General features: G+C 38.3%; 5 protein-coding genes across 8 annotated transcripts in view; 3 read left to right on the plus strand and 2 right to left on the minus strand.

The window, feature by feature from the left end:
* Window positions 1-411: 411 nt before the first annotated feature.
* dnajc21 (DnaJ heat shock protein family (Hsp40) member C21) lies at window positions 412-4,986 on the minus strand. The gene is made up of 12 exons (XM_077737743.1): window positions 4,609-4,986; window positions 4,446-4,539; window positions 4,028-4,151; window positions 3,806-3,937; window positions 3,007-3,311; window positions 2,470-2,615; window positions 2,172-2,271; window positions 1,655-1,852; window positions 1,515-1,557; window positions 1,007-1,173; window positions 849-936; window positions 412-774 (listed from the first exon to the last, which is right to left on the minus strand). Exons 1-12 carry the CDS (start codon window positions 4,703-4,705, stop codon window positions 610-612), a joined length of 1,659 nt encoding a protein of 552 aa, XP_077593869.1. The 5' UTR covers window positions 4,706-4,986; the 3' UTR covers window positions 412-609.
* A 245-nt stretch (window positions 4,987-5,231) lies between these two features.
* Window positions 5,232-7,403, plus strand: bxdc2 (brix domain containing 2). Its single transcript, XM_077737764.1, has 10 exons — window positions 5,232-5,445; window positions 5,578-5,689; window positions 5,830-5,873; window positions 6,011-6,081; window positions 6,157-6,206; window positions 6,297-6,370; window positions 6,445-6,495; window positions 6,607-6,708; window positions 6,779-6,907; window positions 7,044-7,403. The coding sequence occupies exons 1-10, from the start codon at window positions 5,299-5,301 to the stop codon at window positions 7,290-7,292; spliced, it is 1,029 nt and encodes a 342-aa protein (XP_077593890.1). The 5' UTR covers window positions 5,232-5,298; the 3' UTR covers window positions 7,293-7,403.
* Window positions 7,083-9,754, minus strand: rad1 (RAD1 homolog (S. pombe)). Of its 2 annotated transcripts, XM_077737766.1 has the most exons (8): window positions 9,605-9,754; window positions 9,428-9,510; window positions 8,806-9,007; window positions 8,579-8,690; window positions 8,345-8,502; window positions 8,182-8,282; window positions 8,016-8,114; window positions 7,083-7,890 (listed from the first exon to the last, which is right to left on the minus strand). In XM_077737766.1, exons 3-8 carry the CDS (start codon window positions 8,998-9,000, stop codon window positions 7,710-7,712), a joined length of 846 nt encoding a protein of 281 aa, XP_077593892.1. In that variant the 5' UTR covers window positions 9,001-9,007; window positions 9,428-9,510; window positions 9,605-9,754; the 3' UTR covers window positions 7,083-7,709. The 2 variants fall into 2 exon arrangements, with proteins under 2 accessions (XP_077593892.1, XP_077593891.1); XM_077737765.1 differs by having other exon boundaries at window positions 9,428-9,717.
* Window positions 9,698-10,764, plus strand: c21h18orf32 (chromosome 21 C18orf32 homolog). The gene is made up of 3 exons (XM_077737768.1): window positions 9,698-9,860; window positions 10,206-10,424; window positions 10,508-10,764. The coding sequence occupies exons 2-3, from the start codon at window positions 10,227-10,229 to the stop codon at window positions 10,571-10,573; spliced, it is 264 nt and encodes an 87-aa protein (XP_077593894.1). The 5' UTR covers window positions 9,698-9,860; window positions 10,206-10,226; the 3' UTR covers window positions 10,574-10,764.
* A 462-nt stretch (window positions 10,765-11,226) lies between these two features.
* The window catches only part of dym (dymeclin), a 29,795-nt gene continuing 14,950 nt past the window's right edge, over window positions 11,227-26,071 (plus strand). The window contains exons 1-14 of one of the 3 annotated variants that reach the window (XM_077736669.1): window positions 11,227-11,450; window positions 12,073-12,282; window positions 12,652-12,704; window positions 12,799-12,892; window positions 13,097-13,233; window positions 13,737-13,809; window positions 14,914-15,039; window positions 15,728-15,867; window positions 18,962-19,147; window positions 19,687-19,865; window positions 20,045-20,170; window positions 20,257-20,370; window positions 20,448-20,542; window positions 23,091-23,190. In XM_077736669.1, coding sequence (XP_077592795.1) covers window positions 12,143-12,282; window positions 12,652-12,704; window positions 12,799-12,892; window positions 13,097-13,233; window positions 13,737-13,809; window positions 14,914-15,039; window positions 15,728-15,867; window positions 18,962-19,147; window positions 19,687-19,865; window positions 20,045-20,170; window positions 20,257-20,370; window positions 20,448-20,542; window positions 23,091-23,190 — 1,563 coding nt within the window. In that variant the 5' untranslated portion in view covers window positions 11,227-11,450; window positions 12,073-12,142. The remainder of the gene's footprint in view (window positions 11,451-12,072; window positions 12,283-12,651; window positions 12,705-12,798; window positions 12,893-13,096; window positions 13,234-13,736; window positions 13,810-14,913; window positions 15,040-15,727; window positions 15,868-18,961; window positions 19,148-19,686; window positions 19,866-20,044; window positions 20,171-20,256; window positions 20,371-20,447; window positions 20,543-23,090; window positions 23,191-26,071) is intronic. The other 2 variants (XM_077736668.1, XM_077736670.1) reach the window with 2 other exon arrangements.

The following is a 26,071-nucleotide window of genomic DNA, read 5'->3' on the forward strand; positions in this document are numbered from 1 at the left end:
TTCATTTTTGACAGTTTATCTTTGGTGCTGATTTTGTGCGTAAATATATACGCAAAATTACTGATACACGGAAACACAATCACAAAGCCAACGAGTGGGAATCGAACCAACGCTGGCCGGACTGGTGCACAACCTTTTGTGAAAGTAAAGGTATATATGAAGACACTCGTTAAAAATAAATATCTTAGGCTGCCCTATTTTTTTTTTATTTTTTTTTTGTTTGTACTGTTTTTTTTCTGGAAAATGACATTGCCATTTCTTTCTTGGACTAGTTGATAGGCTTGTGTTACCAGGAAAGAGCCACTTAGATGTGCATCAAGCAAAATGAATGATGTTGAAGAGGACATAATCAGACTACGTAAATGTAGAAATGCATTACACAGCAGCTAGATTTTCAACAGACCTTTAAGACAATTTGTAAAATTCACTTTATTTCTGTGACAAAATGAAGTGAACCAGAGTTTGTGACATGCTGTACATGATGATGTCCATCCTCTTAAGGATTAAAAAAAAACAAAATTCATAAATTCAGCTTATTGCAACTGTTGCATTCAGAGAACTCTTTGTGGTCTCAATTCAGTTTTTTTGGATTCCACTAAAAAAGTCTTATTATTTGTTTTTCCGTTTGTCTTTTTTGCTACGACCAACCGAGGTCGTCGGTGCGGGATTGGAAGAGACTGCAGAGGCGTGTCCGCTAGATTTAAGATGATCAAAAAGCTTGTTCCTTGTGGAGAACTCTCCATGGCAAGTTACACATTGCAGTTTTGCTGGCTTCTGGGCAGGTAGGAAAACAGAGAGGAAATGTTCACAAGAGCCTTATAATTGCACAAAATATTTTCTGTCCTTACCTCATAAAGCTGCTCCCCTGCTGGATTTTCCTTAATGTTTTTTGACTGGTCTTTGCTGCCTGTCTTCTTTGTCTTGGTTTTCACGGAGCTGGGAAAATGGGTGAAATGTTTCAATAGAAAACTTGCAGGATGCAACAAAACTAAAGAAAAATATTCACCTATTGGATTCAACAGAAGATACATGATCTTCCTGGGCTTCAATGGAGCTCAGTGATTCCTCGGGGACATCCTGAGGAACCTCTTTTGGGTCCTCTTCAGGGGCATCCTTGACATCTGTAGTGGATGTCGGTGCCTTCTCCTGTTTACACTTCTCCACTACATTGCTCTGCATTTGAGACCAGATATAGGAATGGATTTATTGGCTATCATTGTCAGGGATATGAATTTAATCAATTTGGACTAGGAGACTTATTAGCGGCTTCTGCAATTAATCCAAATTAATCTGGCAAGATATTAAAGTGATTATTTTTCTAAATTTCAGAACACAACTTGTAACAGAACCCCAAAATAAACATGGGAATATGTGACCAGTTATGAACAGGGTTGGAAATTGTACTCAATGTCAGATTTGACAGGTATTCATTTAACAATGGCTTGATATAAAGGAAAAAAATGGCACCTTGAAAAAAGTCATTAAAAACTATCCATGGGGTTTCTAGTGCTTACATTGGCTACTTTCTGTTGCCTCTTCTTCTGCTTCTTGGATAACCTGAATGTTTAGAAACAGGATTTTTTTTTTTAATTCCTCCTCAAACAAACAATAAAAATGTCTCAAGTGTTTCTTGATTTGTCAAAAAAAGACCTACTTTTGTTTTGGTTGAAACTCCTCATCCTCCATTTCTTCTTCTTCTTCTTCTTCTTCTTCGTAGTTTACTGCATGTTTTTTTTCCTCGGCCTCCTCTCGTTCGTCCAATAATAGAGCGAGCGCGTCGTCGTCTTCAAGCTGTTGCCGTAGCAACACAACCATTTCCTTGTGCTTTTTTGACCTCTCATGGTTGTTCATTCTTTACAGAAATGCGTGCCATTAAAAGGAAAATAATGGGATGTTCATCCTTTATGGGACACTCATTGAAGTCATTGGCTACGATTGACAGTACTAAATGTCCAATTTCATCATGTTATTGTTTATGTATATATTTTTTTCCATTAAGATTATTTACCTATAGTGGTATTTATTTAAAAAAAATGACAAATAAAGGGATTATTGCCATATTTGCTCAATATTTTAGTAATAACTTTAGTGAAGTTATTTATTTTTTAGATTTAAAGATCTAGTGGATAAATGTGTGTATCACTTATTCTGGAAAGAAATAGAATACTTACGCTTTTTCTGATTTGAAGGATTTGTTACATGCTGGGCAGTAGAGATCATCATAATATTCCGAGTTCAAGTCGTTTATATCCGGATCTTCTTCACCTGCAACTGTAAATGTACAATTAGGTGTTTGTGAGAGTGTACAGTAATACCTCACCATTTTGCGGCTTCACTTTGTTTTTATTTTTTTTATCATTAAGCCTGTCTTCCGCTTACTGTATATATTAAATACAGTATCCAATAGTTGAGATTTGCAGTATTACAGCTGCTTGTGATTGAAAGTCACAATGAATGAGATACACTCACCTAATTGATCCTGTGTTTCGACCTCTTCGTCCTCGCTTTCCGAAGCATCTCCAAACTCGACCCCGTACTGGGCCTCCATTTGCTTCAGCTCTTTCTCCAGCTCAGACATGGCCGCCCAGCTCTGCTCTTTGTACTCCTCCACCAGCCTTGGAAAAAAAAAAAAACATAACATGAAGGGCTACTCTCATGATTGTTACAAGCTAATGATTTAATCACATGCTCTCTAATTTGGACATACTTTAGTAATTGCCTGCTAATGTTAATGACAGATGTCTAATCATGAGGCTTTTACAAGAGACGCCCCATCCATTTTAACTGGGAGACTGGCAAGTCTACCATTTAAAATGGTTTGGACGCCCATTCTTATCAATGCCAATGGGTTAAAAAATGTGGAATTTAGTGTTTGCATTACATTAAAAAATGCAGAAACAGGTCAAACTGAATATGTGAGAAAACCATGTGGCGTATTTTTGGGACTATAAGTTTGTTTTTATACATAGTTGGATCTGCCAGTTATAAAGAATATAGAATATTTACTTGGCCTGACTGAGTTTCTGCTTGCGCCTGAGTTCTTGGGCTTTTTTGCTCTTCTCTGCATTGCGCTCCTCCACTTCTTTGCGGTGGGCTTGCACGCGACGGTCGCGCTTGCGCACAAAGGCTACCAGCTGGCGCACCAACTCATTGCGCTCCTTTCGCGCCTTTTCCCGGGTTTTCTTATTTTCCTTCTCCATGGCACGCTTTTCCCAGCGGTTGGACCCCTGCCGTGTGTCGTACTCCTCCTTCCAGGCGAAGTTCTTACACGTGCAGAAGCTTTGCCAGTAGCCGTAAAACACGTGCACTACCTGCGGTGGGGGAATAGCAGAGTTTATCGTTTGTTTGTATGAAAAAAATCCAACAATTTTGTTGTTATTTTATGTCACAAGTATTTTTAAAACTCATTTTGCCATGGCGACCCCTGAGGTGAAAATTATCATTTTGTTGCATAGTTACGACATGCAGCATAAACTAGCATATAGATTAAGTTGGACATACATTTTAACTATTTTTTGTTGTTAACCACACAAAAAGTAAGTATTTTTTACCTCTTTCAGTGCCACTTACAATGATATTTAGTTTCAAATATGGTAAAGGCAAAATCCCCATAAATTGTTGTCATTGCGCCCTCCAGTGGAAAGAAAAACAATAACCACGGGCTTGACATTTATCACTGTCAGAGGTAACACTAAGTAAAACACGCTTGCCATATAATTTGACACAAATGGCACCATGAAACTTTATGGAGGACCTTGCTGTTCCATTCTTTAGTGATGTGAATCATTCCAGAGTTTTCACGTACCGTGTCATAGTTGCTCTGAGAATCCCCAAAGGATGGGAACTCGTCCTCCTCATCCTCATCTTCCACTTTTCTGTGCTCCAGCTCCTCTTTGACAATAGATTCAAAGACATTCCTGTACACTGTGTAGAAACCCTAAGCAGAATAAGAGGAGAAAAACACAATCTATTAACCGCTATGTTTGTTGAAGCTGGTTTCTGTCTTGTTTTGGGTTGTTTCACCAACCTCTTCATCATCCCCGTAACCCGAGTAACAGGTAACGGTGAAGAACTGCAGCAGGTCAACGCTATCATCCTCATAATCGCCGCTCACGCCACCTTTTAGTAAAGCCTCCCTGTGATTGTCATACCTGAAAGACAAAATCAAATGCAGATTTATTCATTGAGAGAAAATAGATCTCACACAACCCAGAGAGAAGACATTTTATGGTTGCTTAAAGTGTATTTCTTAACCAGAAATAATAATATTCAAACTTGCTGTGCATGCTGTTTGAAATGTTATGGTTATTTTGCATTTCAACCATTGCAGTAAAAATAAATTGGATTTGGAAGATTTGAAGTATTATTATTTGATGTTTTCTGCAAATGTCATATCATGCAATATACTAGTAATTACTGAAAAATACAGTTGTTAGTCAATGTACCATGCTCTCTCCTGTGGATCACTTAGGACTTCATAGGCTGCTTGAATTAACTTGAACTGCTCAGCTGCTTGCTCGGCGTTATCCAAGTTTTTATCTGGAAATATTCAGGAGGAAAAAAATTAGAACTATTTAATACAATATCACCCAAATTTATATTACATACCAGGATGCCATTTCAGAGCTAATTTACGATAGGCTTTCTTCAAGTCATCATCGTTTGCGTCCCGATTGACTCCGAGGACTTGGTAATGACACTTCATCGTTATAATTGCATTAAAATATGAAATTTATAGTCAAAGTGGACGTTATGTGGTTAGCGTTTAGCATATACTAGCATTTCAAATACAATATGCATGTCAGATCCTGCCAAAAATCCACATTTTTTTTAAGCAATCGCAAATAGTTTGTGCGTCATATCGTCTAAAGAATTCAATGTTTTATACCGTTGATCGTTGAATGTAAGGCAGTTTAATTAAAAATAACGCAAGTGACCGGTCTTTCATGCGTGCCTGAAGCAACTCTCGCGAGATTTGCCCTCTCTCGACAGTTATTTGACAATATGACAACACGTTGCTGCCCCATCTGGCGATATGTTAAATTGTCAAATTGCCACTACTTATGCTTCCCTTCTAAAATTTGTAAACAACTTTGCTCTATAAAATATATTAGTTATATATTTTAGATGAAGTAATTGAAGGGGTTTTGTTTGGGGAACTCTTCAATTAACAAAATACAATAACCATAGCGCAATAGCACCCAGGCGCCGCTAATAGTCGCTGTCAACATGCCCACGTGGTAATTTCGTGCATTTCGCAGTCGCGTCCAGTTGCGCGACAGTTCCGGTAAAAGAAACATGTCGGCCTTTAGGCGAAAACGTGGAAAGGGTTTACCTGTTGGCCAAAACGCAAAAAAGGCCAAAACAGCATATGATGGAGACAATCCACCGGCCGACAATCAAGAGGAGAAGGATGAAATCAGCATTCCACCGCCGGTTTCTAAGGTGCGTACGATGGCTCGTTATTTCCCGGGAAAGGTTCACATTGCTAGCATAAGCTAACCCATTTGGAAAGTTGGCCATTTAGGATAAAGTTTTTACTTTTACAATAATCTTACTTGGTTTATTTATGTGCAGGACAAATGGATCAACAAGGAACGGGTTCTTATATTCTCATCGAGAGGCATTGATTTTCGAACAAGACACTTAATGCAAGATCTGAGGGGCATCATGCCACATTCAAAAGCAGGTCAGTGCTTTTTGTGTAAATTATTTTATTTTGAAAGGCAAGCAGAAGAAGTGGTGTGTGATCCAGAATATCTAAAATGAACGTTTAATTTTTTTTACCCCTAAATAAAATAAAAAATAAAACTATTTTCTCCCCTTTAGATACCAAAATGGACAGAAAGGACAAACTATTTGTTATTAATGAGGTGAGTGGTTGTATTGGTAGGTCTTACTAAAAATATATATATATATATTTTTTGTTCATGTTCAACTGCTGTATAATTGCAGTTCATTCAAACCAAAGCTGAAAGAATTATATATTTTGTGTCTTATTCCCGTCTAGGTATGCGAGATCAAAAACTGCAACAAATGCCTCTTTTTTGAAGCCAAGAAGAAGCAGGACCTCTATATGTGGTAGTGTGTTATTTTCCTAAAAACACAATTATATCATCAAATTCCAGCTATATAAATAATGTTCTTGTTATCCAGGATATCAAGTACCCCTAATGGACCTTCTGCAAAATTCCTGGTTCAGAACAGTAAGTTGTCACTTAGCCAAAGGCAGTAATTTATATTTAATTTTATTCTTACAATGGCTCCAGATGTAAATAATGGATATCTCTCCACAGTTCATACACTGGCTGAGCTCAAGATGACAGGAAACTGCTTGAAAGGATCGAGACCACTGTTATCCTTCGATCCTGTAAGACCAGAAACAAGATGGGTGCCGTAGTTAGTACAAATTGTTTTTAAATATATTTATATTTTTACCTACAGGCATTTGACAAGCAGGCCCACTATGCTTTGCTGAAGGAGCTGTTCATTCAGGTTGGTGGAGACTCACATAATACACTTTTTTCACCAATGTGTTAATATAATTCAAAATAAAAGGTAAGCAAAGCATCACAATGAATGCTCATTAGTTTACTGTCATTACAGACTTTTTCAACACCACGATATCACCCTCAAAGTCAACCATTTGTGGACCACGTGCTCACCTTTACCATAGTAGACAACAGAATTTGGTTCAGGAATTACCAGGTAATGTTTTCTCTTACGTAAAAAAACACCCCCTATCAAAATGGATTGTTTATTGTTATTCAATTATTAGATCATCGAAGAGGATGCAGCACTGGTGGAAATTGGACCTCGCTTCGTCCTGAACCTCATAAAGATGTTTAAAGGGAGTTTTGGGGGGCCCACACTTTATGAAAATGCATTCTTCAAGTCACCTAATAGGGTAAATATGCACTCTACTAAGTCCTTTGTGCAAATAGAATGGAAGTCTACTTCATAGTCAATGGCACTAAAGGACGTTTGATTAATTAAGTCAAATGGCATTGTTAACACGGTGGGTGCCATTTTTTTCCATGTAGCACCGGCGTGAGATCCGCATGGCGGCGGCGGCCCGCGTACGTGAGAAGCAGTTGGTGAAGGACTTGATGAAGACCGAGAAAGCCACCCCCAAGCCGGAGATCATCACCGATGTGACGGACGAGGTCTTTGACACACCGGGACCGAAGAGAATTCTGAAAATCCATACGGAGCCACCAGAGTTTCAAAAGAGGAAGAGAAAGAAGAAGAATCCCCCTCCGAAGACCAGGAAGAAGATGGCACGCAGGTAACTAGAAAGACTGATCAGTGACAAGCAAGAAGAAAAAAAACCTGTTTATTCACATTAACTTTGTAATTTTTATGTGAATGCATATTAAAACTTTCCAACATTTGTCATCTGCGTTGAAGGATTTATGTCAATGTTACTGGGCTATAGCAACTGAACTAGCCTATTGCTTTTGTCATACTAAACAAATACGATATAATGCAAAAAAAAAGCACATTAACAACTTGGATGCTTTATAGCTGTCACCAATTAGTAAATGGACTTTGTCAAACCATTAAACTTTACTAACCCTTTTTAATACTCTCTAAATTATAGTTTTTCAGTAAACAGTCATCTAATGTAATTCCTCTGGAAAACAGTAACTCAAATATAGCAGTGCCGGAAGGAGTTTGTTCAATCAGGTTGCACTGGTTCTGTCCGGTCAGTTTTCATCGTCCACTTCTTCGTCGGGACAGCAATAATATTCCACAAAGCAAATTTGTCCATCATCGTTGCGCACCATGTACTGCAGTGACAGGACACCTCTGCTGTCCATCCTCACGGACACTTTGCAAGATAATGCCAATGCCTTGGTGGATGGTGTCAACAAAGCCATCCTGTACCTGTTGGGAATGACCAAAAACAGTTTGTTGGGTAATGACACCACTACAAAAGAACTTTTACAATCTGGTCGTTTGAATAAGGCTTATTTATGACTGATTTAAAGGCAAACTTCTTCCAAACTCACCTGTTACTTTGCCTGGTGGTGCAATGGAACAGCTCCATCATATCGGAATCTTTGGGGTAATCATAATGAGCGCTCCCGGCATTGCCAAATGTTGACAGCCTGAAATAAGGAAAAACGTTAAAAGGTTTTTGGGGAAAACTAAGCCACAATAATTTCAAATATGTACCGAAAGTAAGGCTGGCTTGGGGACATGATGATTTGCAGCACCTCACTGGTCATGTCCAGTTCAGAAAAAGCCTCCTTCAAACTCTCTGACAGTAGAATAACCTTGAGTAGAAAAAAAACACTATAATTCTTTCACAGATAGTAAAATACTTAGCAAAACCCACCTTGTTTGTGACGTTGCTGCAGTTAAATTCAAAGTCAATCGGCTCTTCGGGCTCTTGTGTTTGGATTTTGCAAACAGTCACAACCCCGCCTTCCTCCAGGAACAGTGTAAGGGGGTAACCGTACCCCTTGTAGCACAATCGCAGTGTGGTTGACATGCCTGAAGGATTCAAACATTTTTCGATGTAACCGTATACTAGGGTTCTAATGAGAGATATTTGCAGTGTACAACTCACCGCCTGGTACTGTAGTCCCTCCAAAAATACTGAGGCAATCCTGCAGAACTGTGAGATTAATCTGCAGTCCAACTTGATCTTCTGTGATGGTAAACTCCTGGAAGATTTCTGCCTAACATATATAAAAAGAACAATTATGTTAGTATTGGGGATGATCGAGTGCCACTACTTTATGACTGATATAAGATTGCCGAGACCACTATTAGTTTTGATAGCAAAGCAAACACCTGAATAAAGGCATTGGCTTGAAGACATTTGGTGTCCTCCACAGTGACCTTAAGGCCATTTCGTGTTGCGGTGAAGAGGGCGTGGTCTTTGAACGCAATGGCCTTCAGGATGTTGGAAAGATTGCGTACATTGTCCAAGCTGGCTACCAATACGTATTGCTCGTCATCATCTTGCGAGTGAGTCAATAGTGGCATTGTGATGCTGGAAAAAAAGCATGAACATTTTAGAACAATTTCAATGAGCTGATTGGCAATAAGAAGAAAAGATTTGACCAAATCTAAAACATCAAGGTTTCTGCACTAGTGAAACCAGTACCAAAACACGACAACTTCAGCAAGGCTTTAATGAAGTTCTTGTGTTTTGGTACTGGTCTTGCTGGACTTAAAACAAGCATTTTTAAAAGGGGACGAACTTCATTATATTTTCCTTTTATTGCGTCTTACAATAAAATAATATACACACATAACGGGCTGGTAAAAGAGCACAAAATTTGCAGCAATTTGAGGTACTCTATTGCACTATTAGGAGGTACCGTAGCCCAGATCTTACATGACAAATATTAGATTTTCTTTTAAGTCAGTTAAAACAAAAATGATCATGAATATATTATAAATGACTCACATTGTTAAAACGCAGACATTCTTTTGATACTGTATTTGAGAAAAGCGCACTAATTGCGTCGCTTCTTCTTCAACTTCCGTTTCCTGCACATAGATATCATATATTATATAAACCAGCAGCACAATTTGCATCTGATAAGTTTGCTAAATATAAAATTATGTTCAATGGAGTTCATACTGATATGCAAACAGGCAGAGGAGTATTTTAGTGGGGAAAAGAATTATTCGCCTTATTTATCCACTACGATAGAGTCCGCCATATAAGTCTTCCGACGCATGATTGCTGTGAGATTTTCACCACCGACTCCGCCTTCAAAAATCTAGCGTTATTTATATGCTATCTACGCTCCTGTACGTAGCGTTAGCATCTACACTTTCCTCTCCACCTGATAAACCATCTATAAGCGTTTGTTTGTTTATTTTTCAGATATAAGGTGAGACTTGCCATGCAAATACATGATACATCGGTCTATATAACAATAACCTAACATTAAAATGTCAGAGACTTTCTACTTAGCCTCCTAGCTATATTTCTGACGTAATAACCACGAAACTAACAGTAGCACATAAAAGTAAACGTGTAAGGTAGTATAACTAAAATCTATAGGCGTGAGTAATAAACATGCAGGAAATTAATAAATATAGTTGAAATGTGGTCAATATTTCTACTACCACCAAGACTTAACACCCCGATATATATGATTAACTTAATGGCTGAATGTAACGCCCTCTGTTGTCAATGGCAGGCAATGTGTTAATGATGTGTTTGTGTACTGCAGTTTCTTCATCTTGCTGCAGCCATGGTGTGCATCCCCTGCATTGTCATACCTGTTCTGTTGTGGGTCTACAAAAGGTTCCTGGAGCCCATCCTCTATCCTTTTATCTCACCATTTATCAATACATTCTGGACCAAAAAAGCAGTGCAAGAGTCTGGCGCCGGTGAGCCAGGTACCGCTGAACCAGCCCTGGGTGAAAAGTGCAACGTGACATCCAAGGAGGTGGGCTATTTTGAAGATTAAAGCAGTAATATGTTCTTATGTGCAGTAATTGAAATGTAATACACTCCTTTTCCAATTTCCAGGCCAAGCAAAATGGAGAGGTCACTGCTAATGGTTCCACTGTGGTTGGCGATAAGAAGAAAGACTGATTTTGACATCATCATCCCTCAGATGAATGCAATTGTAAATACTTCCGAATGTTGTATTCATAACATTCCAGAAGATAAAGCTAATTATTAATTTACATACAGAATATTGTTAGGTGTTTGAGATGTTATTTTATAAGCAAATCCACTGCATTGTAATTGTAATGACAAAATAAATTATGTTTAAAGAATGACTTTTTTTTTACTTGCAATTAATAGTAGAAGATTCTCGTAATTTATAATAATTACTAGTAGTAATTACAATGCTGCACACAATCTCATAACACATTCAAACGCTGTACACCAGCATTTTAAATGTGAGGTTGAAGTTCTGCAGACTGCATGCCGTTACAAACATTTTCAGTGCATATGAATTTCCTTTGAAAAACCACAACGTGCACTTTCATCATTAAAATTTGCACATAATTCCAAAGTACTGTTGCATTTTCAAGCAACTGAACAGGACCATACCAGGATTATTTATACATTACTTTCTGACTGAAGAGGTTGCAAGCCAATCGCAGGAAACATAATAATTAAAAACAAATGAAATATATATATAATATATGAGCAATGATTTTAGATAAATGTAAATACAAAATAGAAATAACAGCTCGTTCACTTGCGTCCACTCGTGACGACATGACGTAAGTGAACGCCTATTATGACGTCATTACGCAAGTGGGCCGCGACGTGGAAACATGGAGGCGAAGGAGTGTGTAGAGTAAAACTTGTCCTCATCGCAATTGAATCCACATTTAAAGCCTGTATTTTTTACATCTGAAAGTTAGATCTTAGTAACTTTCATCACTCGGGCTGTTTACTTTGCTGTTTGACTCAGGAAGAGAGCCGGATCATCGGCAAGCAGCATTTGTGACAGGTAAGCTAAACGGTCAGCTGATGGCGTACTTGCCTCTAATATTAGCTGTCATAGCAACAACATCAGATTGCTATTGTTAGACTCGTTATTTAAGGTAACATTTCTGTGTTTTTATTGGTATGCATGGGTGAAAGGCATCGCAGTAGCAGCGATTAGCTGTACTGCACTTCCTGTATGAGTTCACGTTGTACTAAATGAAGTACCATTAAGGTACAGTACACTAAATGTGATGTAACGAATCAGGGTGTCCCCTGACGCTGTCCTGGGGACAGCTGGGATTGGCTCCAGCACCCCCGTGACCCTAATGAGGACAAATCAGTTCAGACAATGAGATGAGATGGGATGACTATTACTATGATCATTTCCATGATCTGTCATTATTTTGGCATGGGTAACCTCTTATTAGAACATAACAATGGATGCCTATTATTAAAATAATAATAATAATACATTTGCAGCAGCTAAAGTATCAAAAAGAGGCAAAATATTGGGCATCTATCATCTTCAATGGCACTGAACAAGTCAATGTTAGGTGATTTATGGATCAAAAACAAACTTGCAAATATACCATGTTAAAAAAATGTAATATTACTGTTTGAAATCTGATTTATTGTATTTCAAGGGCATTTTCATGCTTGCAGGTCTTGGCATATGCCAAGCAAACTAGCAGCAAGGCATCCCTGAGTCTGGAGATGGGAGCCAACACCAGCCAGCTCAGTGACCTGCCTGACAACCCCAGCCTCAAGACCCTGGTGGGCACAGAGTCAATTTCGGCAAATGACCCTTTCTGGAACCAGCTCATCTCTTTCACCGTCATTAGTCCCACCAGCAGGTACTCAACTTAGTTTAAATCATGTGTACAGGATCTTCCAAAGTACACCAGGATGTTTGTAAAGCCGGCTGCCACTGAACTTGAGTAATGATTTGTCAGGGCTTTTTATTATGGTGCTCTATAAAGGTGCTATTCTAGTTTAGTTTAAAAAAAATAAAATAAATAAAACCATGGAAGCATTTTTCCCCACATGAGCAAAAGAACCAAGACAGTAGTATAAAAAAAGCAAATAATAAAAATCAATACGTTTTTTTGAAGTGTTCAAATTAAAATGAAAACATCTGAATTGAATCACATTAGGTAGGATTTCCCCTTAAACACACAACTCATTTGTCATTTTCTTTTCTGCTTTCTTTCTATTTTCAACAGTGGAGACTCCCGGTTGCTGGAAGAAGCTGTGTTACCATTGGCTAGGCTCCTCAGTACGTCTCCCTTAATTAATCAATTGATAAATATTGCAATCTATCACACTGCAAATTGATTTATGTGCTGCATCTGTCTCATATTTTTTTTCAGTTGAAAACAATCCCAGAACAGGAAACTTTGGCACACTGGTTAGAATATTCCTGGGAAGAACCAAAGAGCTGAAAATATCAACAGAATGTCAAGAGTGAGTGTGGGAATCTATTCTGCTACTTATTAATGTGTCTAAGATAGCAAAGGTAATTAAAATAAGGAAAACGGAAGTCCGCAATTGAAAGGTTAACTTCACTGTACACATGCAATGAAGAAGAAATGTATTTTTTCCAGCTAATAAAATTTTACCACTTCAATGTGACATACAGGTGAACATGTTTATAATCTTCTCTTACAGTCAACTGTTCATCTGGCAAGCCCACAATGCTCTCTTCATGATCCGTTGCCTGCTCAAGGTCTTCATCAGGGACATGAACGTGGAGGATCTGCACTTGCAGTTCAGTTACCAAGAGAGGGCGCCAAGATCATGTGGAGGTAGACCTTCTCTTCACTTCTTCTTTACACACACACATAGGTGGTCTATGGCCGGAAGTTGTTGTCAGACCAGGCATGGAAAGCAGGAAGGAATTTTGACCTAATTCACAGGAACTTTGGTTTGAATTGCTTTCAATAAACCTGGGAAAGTGGGGCACTTTTGTGGACAGCTGTGGTTGCCTTCAGTGTCAACTGAGCGATCTGGTGACAGTTAGAGTACAGTTTCAAACCCAATTCTTTATTAATTATATGACCCCATGTAAGTTTTCATAGGTACATATAAGGTTCTACTTTAAAATCAGTGCCAGTCATACATTACCAGGACACATTGGAAAAATGGAAGGAACAAACTCCAGGTTTTTCCATCTTTACATCTCTATAAAAGCTGGAATATTGCCAGGACATCTTAGTCCCTCTGTTCTGTTTATGCCAGAATTAAAATGACTGAAAATGTCAGATTATGTATTCACCGTAAAGTACGTTTTTCTCTTCTTTTCTTCTAGAAGCAAGCCACGAAGACCTCCTTGAGGAGCTCTTATCCAACCTTGTGCACCTGATCGTTGAAGTGCCGCTGCTGTAAGTGATTCCTTTGTGTGTGAGTCATCAACGGAACTGGTGCACATTTTTAAAAGGTCAAGATGTCCCCAGACTGTTGGGGGAAAAAAAAGACAGTTATGGTGACCGGGTTGTTCACAATGCCCCGACTGTTCCCACGCAGCTATTTAATAATGTCACTTGTCTGACATTTTACATCGCAGACCTAAAAAATGGTGAAGTAGTGGTAGTCCTTGTGGAGCTGGACACTCCACACACTCTATTCATCTTTTTCATTGGAATTCATTGCATCTAGGATGGTAGTCTTGAAGATGGTAAAAAAAAAAAAAACATTTTCCAGGGTCATCATGGTTTAATAGTGTAATAATGGTTAGAATATTTACTTTATTTTTCAAGTCTCAAAGAACTAACTTGGCTACCCTCTAAATCAGGCATATCGTATACAATTTTACTTTGGGCTAAAATGGAAAAACTGGTGCCAAGTTGTAGGCCAAAATCAGTATATATGTATATATATATTTTTAATTTACTGCTATTGTGCTTGTTTGCCATCACTCGGGTTAAACCGACTTAGATTTTGATGTTCTGGGATTTCATTCCTCCGACCAAAGAGAGGATTATTCATAATAGAAGACATCCTTTCCTCTTTTCTGTCCATGGGACTTGTTCAATCCTGCCATTTTACATAAACATATTGGACGTTACAGCATATTATTCATTATTCCTGGCTTCCAGGCTTGTCCTGTTCCATTGCCTCCCTATTCCCTTTCTCCAGAAATTTGCAGCAGCTGGCCCGGTTACGCCTTTGTACGTTCGGTGTATTGCGCATAGTGCCATTCCTTCATGGTTACATATTTCTCGGCTTTGATTGTAGCCTTGGAATAAAAACATTTTGTTTTGTCATCATTCGGCCTTAATTTTCAAAAGATAAACATCAGTAATTGTCATATTTTTTGGACATCTTTGTAATGGCACAAGTGGCCTGGCTTATTCATTTATAATGGGCCACTATAGAAGGTCCAATGTTTCAACTGCAATAACACCAAGCATTTTCTTTACATTACAAATTATGAACATAAAGTTCCTTATTTCTGCCATTCACATTGTTGTCTCATCCACCTACAGTGACATCACATACAGCATCCTATTTGAAGCTGTCACCACTCTGCTGGTGTTCTTCTCCTACCAGCTATTCAGCAAGGACATCCTAAGAGATGGTTTAATCTACCGACACATCATGAAGGGACGATGGTGAGTAAAAAAAAAACACTTGATGGAAAATTTAAAAAGAAAAAGGTTTTTACCATTGCAGGCAATACTGGCTCATTTGTACAACTTTTGTATATAAGTACATAATAATTTCTGGTTCTATAGAAACCTACCATGCCTTCTTTTTAAAGATGGAATTGCAAAGTGTCTCCTAAAAGTTGCACAAAATATTTTGCTTTGTTCCAGAGTCTGTTTGGCACTGAATTTTATGGATTATTTCCAGTTAGTTGCTAGACAGTCACAGGCCTTTGTCTGCTCTTCTTCGCAACCAGACAGTTTCATCACGCACATAACAAACAGTGTCTTCATGCGTTATTCCACTGCGGTCATAAAAACAAGGAAATGTCCAGCTGACCGTCATTCCACCGTCTTTTCTGTGACCTTTCCCTTGGTGTCTGGCAGACAATCGCAATGTCTGAATTTTTAGCGATGACGTCCATTCCATAAGTTCCCTACCCAAATTCCTACTGCATTCCGGTCCTAACTTATTCTTCCCAATCATTTGGTGACAAATCACTCAAAACACAAGACATGCAACACTTTGGTGGACTGTCATAAACATTTTAGAGTTTCTTCCAATGCTTTAAAAGCCTGAAGGGCCGCTAGGGTTTGCATTTTTTCAAAAGGAAAAATATAAGCAGTAATGACAAATGTATTCTCTTTTTTCCAGTTTATCACTGACCAGTCGCCTAGTGAAGACACTGCTATACAACTTTATCAGACAGGAAAAATGTCCACCCCCAGCGACACACATCTTTGAACCCAAAGAGGAGAGTGGCCTGCTTTATGGGTTGGCGTCAGGCGTGGCAAGTAAGAACACACCCACAAAACCACAAGCACCTGCTAAATACAGACACCTATGCTGCATGTTGGTATTTGGCTAAAGTAAAGCTGGATCCTCAATTTGGATTTTTTGTTAATAATTGTTGTGTGTGTGCGGCTATTCAAATTGCAAAAACATTACAAGGCTTGCAATGTGAAGGGAATGTGTCCATTATGTCACATAGATGTAAATATGGTCCCTTTTGGGAGGTTGTAGGCGTCACTCTAGTGGAAAGTTTGAGGATTTTATGCTACTGGGGCCAACCTGTTTTTTTAATTAAAAAAAAAACTTGTGGTATCATGGAGGATCAATTTTTTAATCCTTTGTCCTCCTTTGCTAATTTACTTCTGTTATCTCACTTGTTGTTGATGTATTTGGCACATTCATATGGATATGCATTCATATTTCAAATGTGTCAGATATACATCTGATATTTATCAACATAGAATTGAGTCCAAATCAGATAAATAAAAAATAACTCAATCAAGAATTGGACTTTTACTAACTATGAGGTTCTGAAATGCAACTATAGATTAATTTTGGCTGCACTTTGCTGAATGCCTTTCTGTCCTGTTGGTGGCAGATTGCATCCACTTTGGCATCAGCATTCATCGGCTACTGTTAGTTTTTGTGTGTCTGTCTTTGTCAGTTGGTCAGTCAGTCAGTGGCTACCGGCGGGACTGATGATGACCTTGTTGCCCTATCCTCTTCCATAATCCCCTCGAGCCTCTCTGTCTGCAGCCATCTCCCTTGTGCACACACACACGCACATCAACAAAGGGACAGAGTATTACTCTTATAGTCACCGGTAGGAGACAATGCTTGTTTTATTCTCCTAAAGCGTACACATTCCATTTCCATGTGGAAAATGTGTTGTTTACAATGTAAACAGCAAAGCCTTTCAAGCAAAGACTCTTATTAGGGAGTTTTCACACTTTTGAGTCTGATTTATTCTCACAGCCGCTGGATGGGCTTTTGAAGTTGTTTTTTTCTTCGGTACTGCAGTGTATGCATTATGGGTAAATCTGTTCATTTGAAAACATTTTTTTTTTTATACGGGTGAGATTATCAGAACTGTGTGCTGGCTTGAAACATCCCAAGACTGGCCAGTCTTTCATCTTTGTTTAGTTTATATACTCTAATCAGACCCTGTGCAGGAGCTAGATAAAAAAAAGGTTTCCATTATAATAGTGCCCAGTTTTTATTGCTTTAATTTACATTTATTTTGTTATTGGGACTGGTGTTTGTTCAATTTACATAAAAATGTGAAGTGGGAGTTGCGTTTCCTAAACTAATGCATTCAATTAAAGCTTGGGTATTTGAAAATTAGTTTTTTTTGCCATTCTAAGCTTATCCATGTCAAAGAACTAAACATAATTTGACTACTTGAGAGAATTTGTATTCCAACAGGTCCTCAGGTAAGGAATAGAAAGAACTATTTTATCATTTGTGTTGAATTCTATGCCTCCAAACTTATCCATTTCTTGTTTTTCTCCCTCCACTCTTTGTCTGGTCACAGGCAAAGCAGTCACAGCAGTTATTTATGGATAACAAATAGCTGTCGCTTAGGCAGAATAAAGCTCAGTGAATGTGTGTGCGAGTATGCAGGAAATGTGGCACCCTGACCAACTTTAGTGATACAGTCAGGCTAGTCACTGTGGTGCCGCTGATGCTGTGAACAAGGGCTGTGTCACAGATTGGCGCCGTTTCTTTTGAGATCTTTTTCTTCTCCCAGAAAGCGTACGTGGGAGAATGCTGGTTCTGTGGTAAAATCGCCCTCCCTTTCCCCACTGAGTCCCACTATAGTCCATTTCTGGCCACCATTTCCAAAATATAACACCATAATGGAATACACAGTACCCCCGCACTGTGAGGGAAGCATAGTTTTTGTGAGTTTGTTTATCAGATCATGTCAATGTAGGGTTGAAAATAAGTTGATATTTGCACCAAAACCTTTAGTATTTGGAAGAGGAGTTTCTTATTTTAGCATGACAGTAAAAGTAGGAAATGTAATCCTTTTGGAAGAGACCAATTTGCCTACTGATTTGAAAAGGCCTACAGCCATGGCCAGTATCATTTTTTTCTGTAGGTGTTGATGAACTAAGCCTATGGCTAACTAACCTATGGCTTGGGAGCCTCATGTGGCTGTTTTGATGAGTGCATCTGGCTCTTTGTTAACCTGTGAGCTAAAATATGGAAACCACTGATGACAGAACTGAGATATTACATCTAGAACTGCTTTAATCTTCATTTTTTGTACACTTCTGGAATGCATCCTCATTGATTTCACCACTAGATGGCAACATGTCTACTTGATGCTAATTATCAGATGACCCAGAGTAGACTCCCATTCAGGACCATGACTTTGCTCCACTCTTGCATCATCACAGCTAACCTATAGGTAGACATCCAGGAGCCAGAGGGCAGACATTCGTGGGCCTCAATGCTGATTCTATTCTTGATGTCTTTAGTAAGCCCACAGTTAAGTCAAGATACCCCCCCAACTAACACACACACACCAGTAAAAACATTTTTTTTTCCCTCTGGCGCCAACTTTGTTGTTTCTCATCTCGAGCGCTGCAAAATGGTCAGCTGTGATTCCATTGTGTTCATTTTGGCTTTCATTACATCAAGCCTGGTGGTTCGTTTCCTTTCACATTCATTCTCTCATCAAGCATAAATCAGGCCGACCTTATTATACAGCAAGGTTGGTACTCCCGATTGAAAGATTAGAACAATATGAATACTATTAGCCGCACCTCTAGTTTATAGCTCGATGGCACCAGAATTTACGACCTGTTGAAGCCCGCCACTTGAATGGCAAACTCTTTGCAGGTATAACTATTCATCCCTCAAAGTAGGAGTGCCATGTTTTCTTATATTTCAACCACTGCCTCAGTTTACACTCATACATTCATTTTTTGTACCACTACTTTTCCTCACAAGGGTTGCAGGGGTGCTGGAGCCTATCCCAGCCACCTCGGAAAAATTAGACTCATTGTCTTTTATTTATTTATGTATTTTTGTAAGGTAGTCTACAGTACGTATTAGTAACACTATATTATATATGTATGTCTCCAGGTGGTTTATGGAGTGTCTTCACCTTGGGTGGAGCTGGAAGTAAAGCCGGAGGGGACCTGGAGCACAACCCCTTACCATTGTCTAATCAAAGTCTCCTGTTACTGCTTGTCCTGGCCAATATGACGGATGGGCCTGAATGGCCCAATCCCTACCGCCAGGCTATAACCTGTTTTAGGAACACACAAGGTAATGGGGACATGGGCATTTTTTTAGCTTGATTACTGAACAAATTACACCTATAATCTATGTTATAAATGTGTTTAAATGGTTGAGATGTTAGTATATTTTTATACTATGTACATTCATTTCCTGATTTTTTTTAATTGGAGCTGATTGACACGGAGGAGACAGTATGCCCTTCCATATATTTGGGATGATGCCAATGTAAAATTGACAGTATATCAATACCCTCTAAATTGCCAAATGTTTCACAAACTGGATGACCATAAGAGTACTGCACAATGGAGCTCCATCATTGTTTACATCTATATTTTACCCCACCCAAACCATTTTACCAATCTTTTTGAATACGCCTCTACATTTTTAAACCCCACCCTAAACCCCAGACAAAAGGATGTTAGCCTGGCAAGTATTTACAGAAAGCAGCTTAAATAACATTACCTTTCACCCAAATGGTTCGAAACAGTTGCCTTCATACAACCTCCTCCAGAATGTGCTATTACAATTTTCTCACATTAACAAATGTTTCTTTCTGGTCTGTGCAGACACGTCATCTATTCCTGTGGAGCAGGCACACACATTTCAGATCAATTTTAACAGCTTGTACACAGCACTGTGTGAGCAGCAGTCCTCTGACCAGGCCACACTGCTGCTATACACGCTGCTTCACCAGAACGCCAACATGAGGACATACACGCTCTCCAGAACAGACATGGACAATCTGGTGGGTAACATTGTGGCCAAGTACTTCCACAAATATTTGTCACAATTCTTTACTAATCCTACTTCTACTGGGAAAAATACTATATACTAGGAAGCATTGGGATGCTTACTGGTGTAAAACTGAATAAAGATTAGATTCCAGGAAATTACATTGTTTTTTATTTTCTATTTTTTCTTTAGGTGTTGCCAATTCTGGAAATCCTTTACCGTGTAGAGGAAAAGAACTCCCACCATGTCTACATGGCTCTTATAATCCTTCTCATTCTCACAGAAGACGATGCTTTCAACCGTTCTGTCCATGAAGTGGTTGGTCAAATGCACAGTTGCACAGACTCGGGAAGTTTGGCCTTCTTAAACAAATTTCTTGTTTTTATTTATCCCCTCCTCGCAAGGTCTTGAAAAATGTTACGTGGTACTCGGAGAGGTCGTTGACTGAAATCTCCCTCGGCAGCTTGCTCATCCTGGTGGTAATACGAACGATCCAGTTCAACATGACCCGCACCAGGGTAATGTCAGCAATGAAGTGTCTTAAAAGTGATGATATTTGACTGTTTTTTTTACATTATGCTACCATCTCCTGTAGGATAAATACCTCCACACCAACTGTCTGGCAGCACTTGCGAACATGTCTGCACAGTTTAGATGCCTCCATCAGTACGCTGCCCAAAGAATCATCAGGTAGTAATTTTGTCTACCAGCTTTTATATGATTTTAGATGGACAGATAAAGTGCTGTAGACGGCTACTAATTCAAGGATTTTATACGTCGTAAATGGGTTTGTTCGATATTTGCAGTTCAGATAAAAGGTACAATGTTATTGATTTCTGATACAATATAAAAATATTGATCGATAACATTTTTTTACAGTAGAATTAAAACAGTATCATAGAGTAAGCACAGTGGAATTCAGTATAGTTAATCTGATATTAAGGTACTACATGACAAAAGAATGACAGTTGATAAATAATACATAGAGACAATGATATGATAATTATGGAACTGAAAGGAATGATCCATAGATTAAATATATAGAAAGATTATTGATGCTCTAGTGTGAAATATGTATCACAGTTTTGCAAACTACTACTCAAATCAAACATAGCCATGTCCTCTTAATAATTGATGGGAAATCAGCACAAAGCATCCATTCTCAAACAAAACATGAAATATTGAGTTTGCAGCTTTTTTCACAGCAGACACTTATATAACATCCAAGGAAGATTTGTGTGGACTCACGCCTCAAGTTATTCACTCGTGATTGTCAACTTACGACCTAACAGAAAAGCTTTGCTTTTAGATGCACGTGCCATTATTCTCCTATCTGTTTTGCTCTGTATCTCCTACAAGTTAGGAACCAACTGCATGGTTAGATATTGTAGCAATGACCACAATGAAACAAACAGCCAGGGAAAAAAGGGGCTTTCCTGGCTGTATTTTTCTAATAGCCATCCAGACAGAAAGTCAGACTGTTGAACCACGGCCTTCTTTTAATGGACTACCAGAGTAGCACCAGAGCGGTCATTGTTTATTTACTCACTGCTTAAATTTCCTGCCGACAGCACACCCAACGCCATCATTTCCTTTTATTTACTGTTCATCCTTTTTCGCCACAGATAACACATTCTCCGATTACGCACTCCCTCGCTGCATTAAATCACTTCCACCGTCTATCTCGCTGTCTCCCGTGATGTTCGTTCACTTGGCGCTCTCTTGTCTACACACTTAAGTTGTGAGTCATCAATGCACCAAACAGCACATTTCCATCTAGCATAAAAAAAATAACCATATTGGGATCTGTGGAAAAAAATCCTCTTCCATAAGGATGGTTAAAACCTCTCAGACGGCACCTAACAATGTCATGTAAAGAAAAAAACATTTAACAGTTAAAAATCTGTTAAAATGTAATAATTATCCATTATTGGCATAGTCCCATGTATACAATTCTTGTTTTTTTAAATTATTTTATATAGCATATTGTACTTCATCCAAATTACACTTTCTTAACCATTAAACTGTAAATATCATACAGTCGGGCACAGTAGGAATTATACTAACAAATAGAAAACAAGGCTATATATGCCCACAAAAAGATGCACTATGTATGTGCATGCAAGGAAAAAAAAGAAAGACTTTTAAAAAGCAGACACATTGAACATTGAGGCATTCTGTCATTACTGTCAACCTCATGACGAATGGGGGGGCCTCGACGCAACCACGTGGAAGTCCGTCCATGTCCCTCGTTTCCATAGCAGTCGTTCTCACACAGTGTGTTATTGTCTGCAAGGGTCCCAGCTGGAGCTTTAACATCCCCATAGTAAAAAAAAGTCCTATGGGCTTAACAGACATTCGGACAAGGCTCCTCAAATATCTCAATTTAGTTTAATTAAATAGTGCCAGTGAGTCTGTTTTTTTTCTTCTTCCCCATAGTCCTAGTGCTAACAGATGAACAGGTGTAGCTGTTATAAGCATTCCCTGTCCTGCATTTTGAGTAAAAAAAGTGAATGCTTGCAGTGTTGTGAACATTTAAATTGAGCAGCAATATAGACGAAATAGATTATTTTAATTATCGTTGTGTGGTAAGAAAATGCCTTGACTTGCAACTTCTCCACTTAAGGAACATAAGTGAATAGTTAATTATGCAATTTTAATCTTTTATTTAAGCAGAAAAAACCCAGCTGCATATGGAAAATACAGTGATCAACAGTAGATGGATTGAACAGATTGATAAATTAAAAAAAATACTGAAAATTGAAAAATTGCATTCCATTTAAAGGAGATTGATTGCTCTTCAAATTGAAATATGATCTTGGGCACAAAGCAATTTAAACTTTAATTCAAATTACATCCCCAAACTCCAAATAGGATATCTCGACAATCTTACTTCATGTTTTGTTGTGTCAATTTAAGATACTTATGTCATTTGTGTACATGCATCTTTTTGTCTCTCTAACCTTCTCTTCCTATGCCTTAGATTGTCTAAACACACTTCATATGGCCTTTTAATTTCACCTGCTGCAATACATGCAGCCCACACTTAAGTCAAAGAGTTAAGGGCAAAATTGTTCACATTTTTGTCAAGTGGAAAGCAATTCTTAAGTAACATAAGTATGGAAAAGGAGTTGGAGCAATGAATGTTTAAGGTCATCATGATTGTGAATGGTGTTTTTCAGTTCTGCTCTTGAACCTCTTGCTTCTTCTTTTGTGTACTTGTTTGTGTCTCCTGCAGTTTATTTGCTTTACTTTCCAAGAAGCACAACAAGGTGTTGGAACAGGCAACGCAGAGTCTGAGAGCCAGACAGAGCGACAACATGGTCCTGCCCGATTATGTGAGTAATACACAAACATGCTTTGTTGTGTTTTCTTAACCAAGCTAGACACATACTGTTTTCTTCAAACTGGAAAATGATTTTTTTTTTTGCTAAGATAGAATTTGTCATTTTAAAGCTGTCGTCTATCAATGTAGGCTCATGTAGGCTGTTGGACTTATTTTCCAGAAGGTTATTTAAATAATATACCACTGTTATAATGGCTTATGTACAGGTATATGACAAAATGTGTTGATTCTGGTAAAGTGTGTTTATTGGGCTCAAATCTCATCAAAATGTCGAGCTTGTTCTCTTTCAATATATGCATAATGGCCTGTTTAGAATTCTAACATATGCACAACAATGACAAAGTGATTTAATTAGCATACAGAGCTCATGAACCAATGCTTGTTGGAGTCGATGCAGCAATTGAAATAAGAATGAGACAGCCATTGTTTATCCGTATGCCTAGAAACGATTCTTATGACGTTTGAACAATTTGTCAAACACAACTAAAAAACAGCATATGAAGATTTACAGTTCCTTTTGAACTTGTGTGTAATTAAATGCACTACAAAGGCAAGCTGTCAAAAACTTAAATTAACGTTACCAGTAAAATTTTCTTTTTTCCAATATTCCTCATAATTAACTTAATGCGTGGAAAAGCTGTAGCTAAGAAATATTTTCCCCTATGTTACATCATCTTTCCTATTAACAACCCTCAATATGGGACCATAGGACACTAATTGTGAAAGCTCTGTAGGGGGAATTCTTTCCAAATCCTGCTTGATGTGCAATTAACGTGGTTAAAAAGTATGGGAACTCCGTTGCATTTGGCACACCCAGAAAAGCATGAAGCTACTTGTCTTTTCTGATTCAAGCAAATACGATACAATGCACCTAAACTGAGAGAACAGCTTATTAAATTATTGAACACTTATTCCAATTTTATGTAAAGTGCATTAATATCAAAGGCTGCATTTATGCTACCATAATATAGAATAGTGGTTTTCAAAGCGAGAGGCACCATATCGTTGCAAGACCCAACTTAACTAATTTATAATAGAAAGTGATATAAAAGGGATTTTTTCTGTTTTCACTACAGATTTCAAAACATTGCAATATAAAGAGTGCCTCAATATTGTCATTTTTTCTTTGTAACCAACGAGTCTTTTATACTTCAAATGTAGTTTTCGGATTCTGCATAAAACCTCCACACACTTCTTTGTACTACTAATGTGTACAGTGCCCCTACTTTAAAGTGGGTGGAGTAGATTAGTATTTAAATGTTACATCTTTGGAACAATATGTGCAATTTATGTTTTTGTCTTAACACTTGTACACCCTATGTTCCATTTTCCCTGTCTGGGACCCACTCGGACTGCCACATTAGATTCTCTTAAGTGTGTTTATTGTTTGTGTTTGTATGAGGGGTGTGTGACATGTATGAAGATGCCCTTAGGTGTCTGGGGAAACATGAGTGCATGTGAGTGCTCCTTCAAGCATGCAGCGGCTGTCTGATGAGGCCCCCTTTTGCAAACACATCAGTGCGTACATATTGTATATAAAATGCAATTATCCAGTTACTATGTTTTCAGGCTTGCATCCTTTCCTTTAGGCCTTCTATTTTATTTAACGGCTAGTATACATATATATATATGTGCATCTAACTATGTCATCCATGCTAGATACATATGTATATACCGTATATACCATACATTCAGCAATGACCACAACAAATAACAAGCAGCACAAAGTAAGGTCAAAGTGTTAATGTCTGCACACCACATCTTATTATCCAAAGACTCTCGACTAGCTTTTTTTTTTTTTCTGCTCAAGGGCACCCAGAGGTCTTTCATGGGAATCTTGCCACAAGGATTTTTTTTAACCCGCCTTGAATAGCGTGTGACATCCAGTCTGGGTCAGAGAACTGGTCAGTGTCTTTGATAGTACTGTTGTGCTTGACTTTAGACTATACTAACTCAACATGACATTGGTTCCCATGTCTGGCTGGGCTCTAGTTTAGTGTTATTGACATTTGGCAATAAAAAGGGACTGAAATGTATTGTTTTTATCCACGTGCACACATATTGAGACACACATACATACATAGGCTTTATCTGTTCATTTGGTGTAAGCAAGTGGGACACAGGTGTGTTTTGCCTGGAAGGGGAAATGCGACCTTCTAGACTGGCATGCATTTCATGTTGGCTAAGTTGTATAATGGAACCTGTTTTTGTGTCTTAAGCCATCACATAATTGTACCAGTGATGGTTTAGGCTGGAGTGTCAGACTCATTTTTGTCTAGGCCATATCATAGTTATGGTTTCATTTGGAAGGCCATCATGACTGGAAAACTATATATAGTAAATATAAGACGCTATCAAATTGCATTTCATTTGAGGAGGAAATATAAATAAGGTGTTTATACGTACGTTGTGGTGCTAAAGCAGCAGAGACCAATAAAAACGTGTTTTTCAAAAACGCATTCCATTTGAAATTAAGGATTGGTATAAGAAAAATATATGTTTTAGGACTTTAGCATAAAATACATAGGGATGTAATGGTTGACATAGGAGAGGATTTGTTAATCATTGAGTGATACTTATTGACTATTATAAAACATGAATATCTTTTCATCTAAGTTATAAGAGACACTGTGCTTCTCATACAGATCAAGTAAAATTGTGTGTGTTTTTTTAATAGCTGTTAGACCACTTGCATAACAGGCTACCGTGAAGTCAAAATTGGTTATGAAAAGAGTCATGATAACAGTGCCTTTTTTAGTAAAGCAGTACAATGTGTGCTTATCTTACTTGTTTTGAGCTGTCTACTACATATGCCAGCCACTATGTAGTGGGGAAGCATCCATAAAGGAAGAGCAGGCTTGAGGAAAGCTTAT

The sequence above is a fragment of the Stigmatopora nigra genome, chromosome 17, assembly GCF_051989575.1.
Source record: "Stigmatopora nigra isolate UIUO_SnigA chromosome 17, RoL_Snig_1.1, whole genome shotgun sequence".
Classification (NCBI taxonomy): Eukaryota; Metazoa; Chordata; class Actinopteri; order Syngnathiformes; family Syngnathidae; genus Stigmatopora; species Stigmatopora nigra.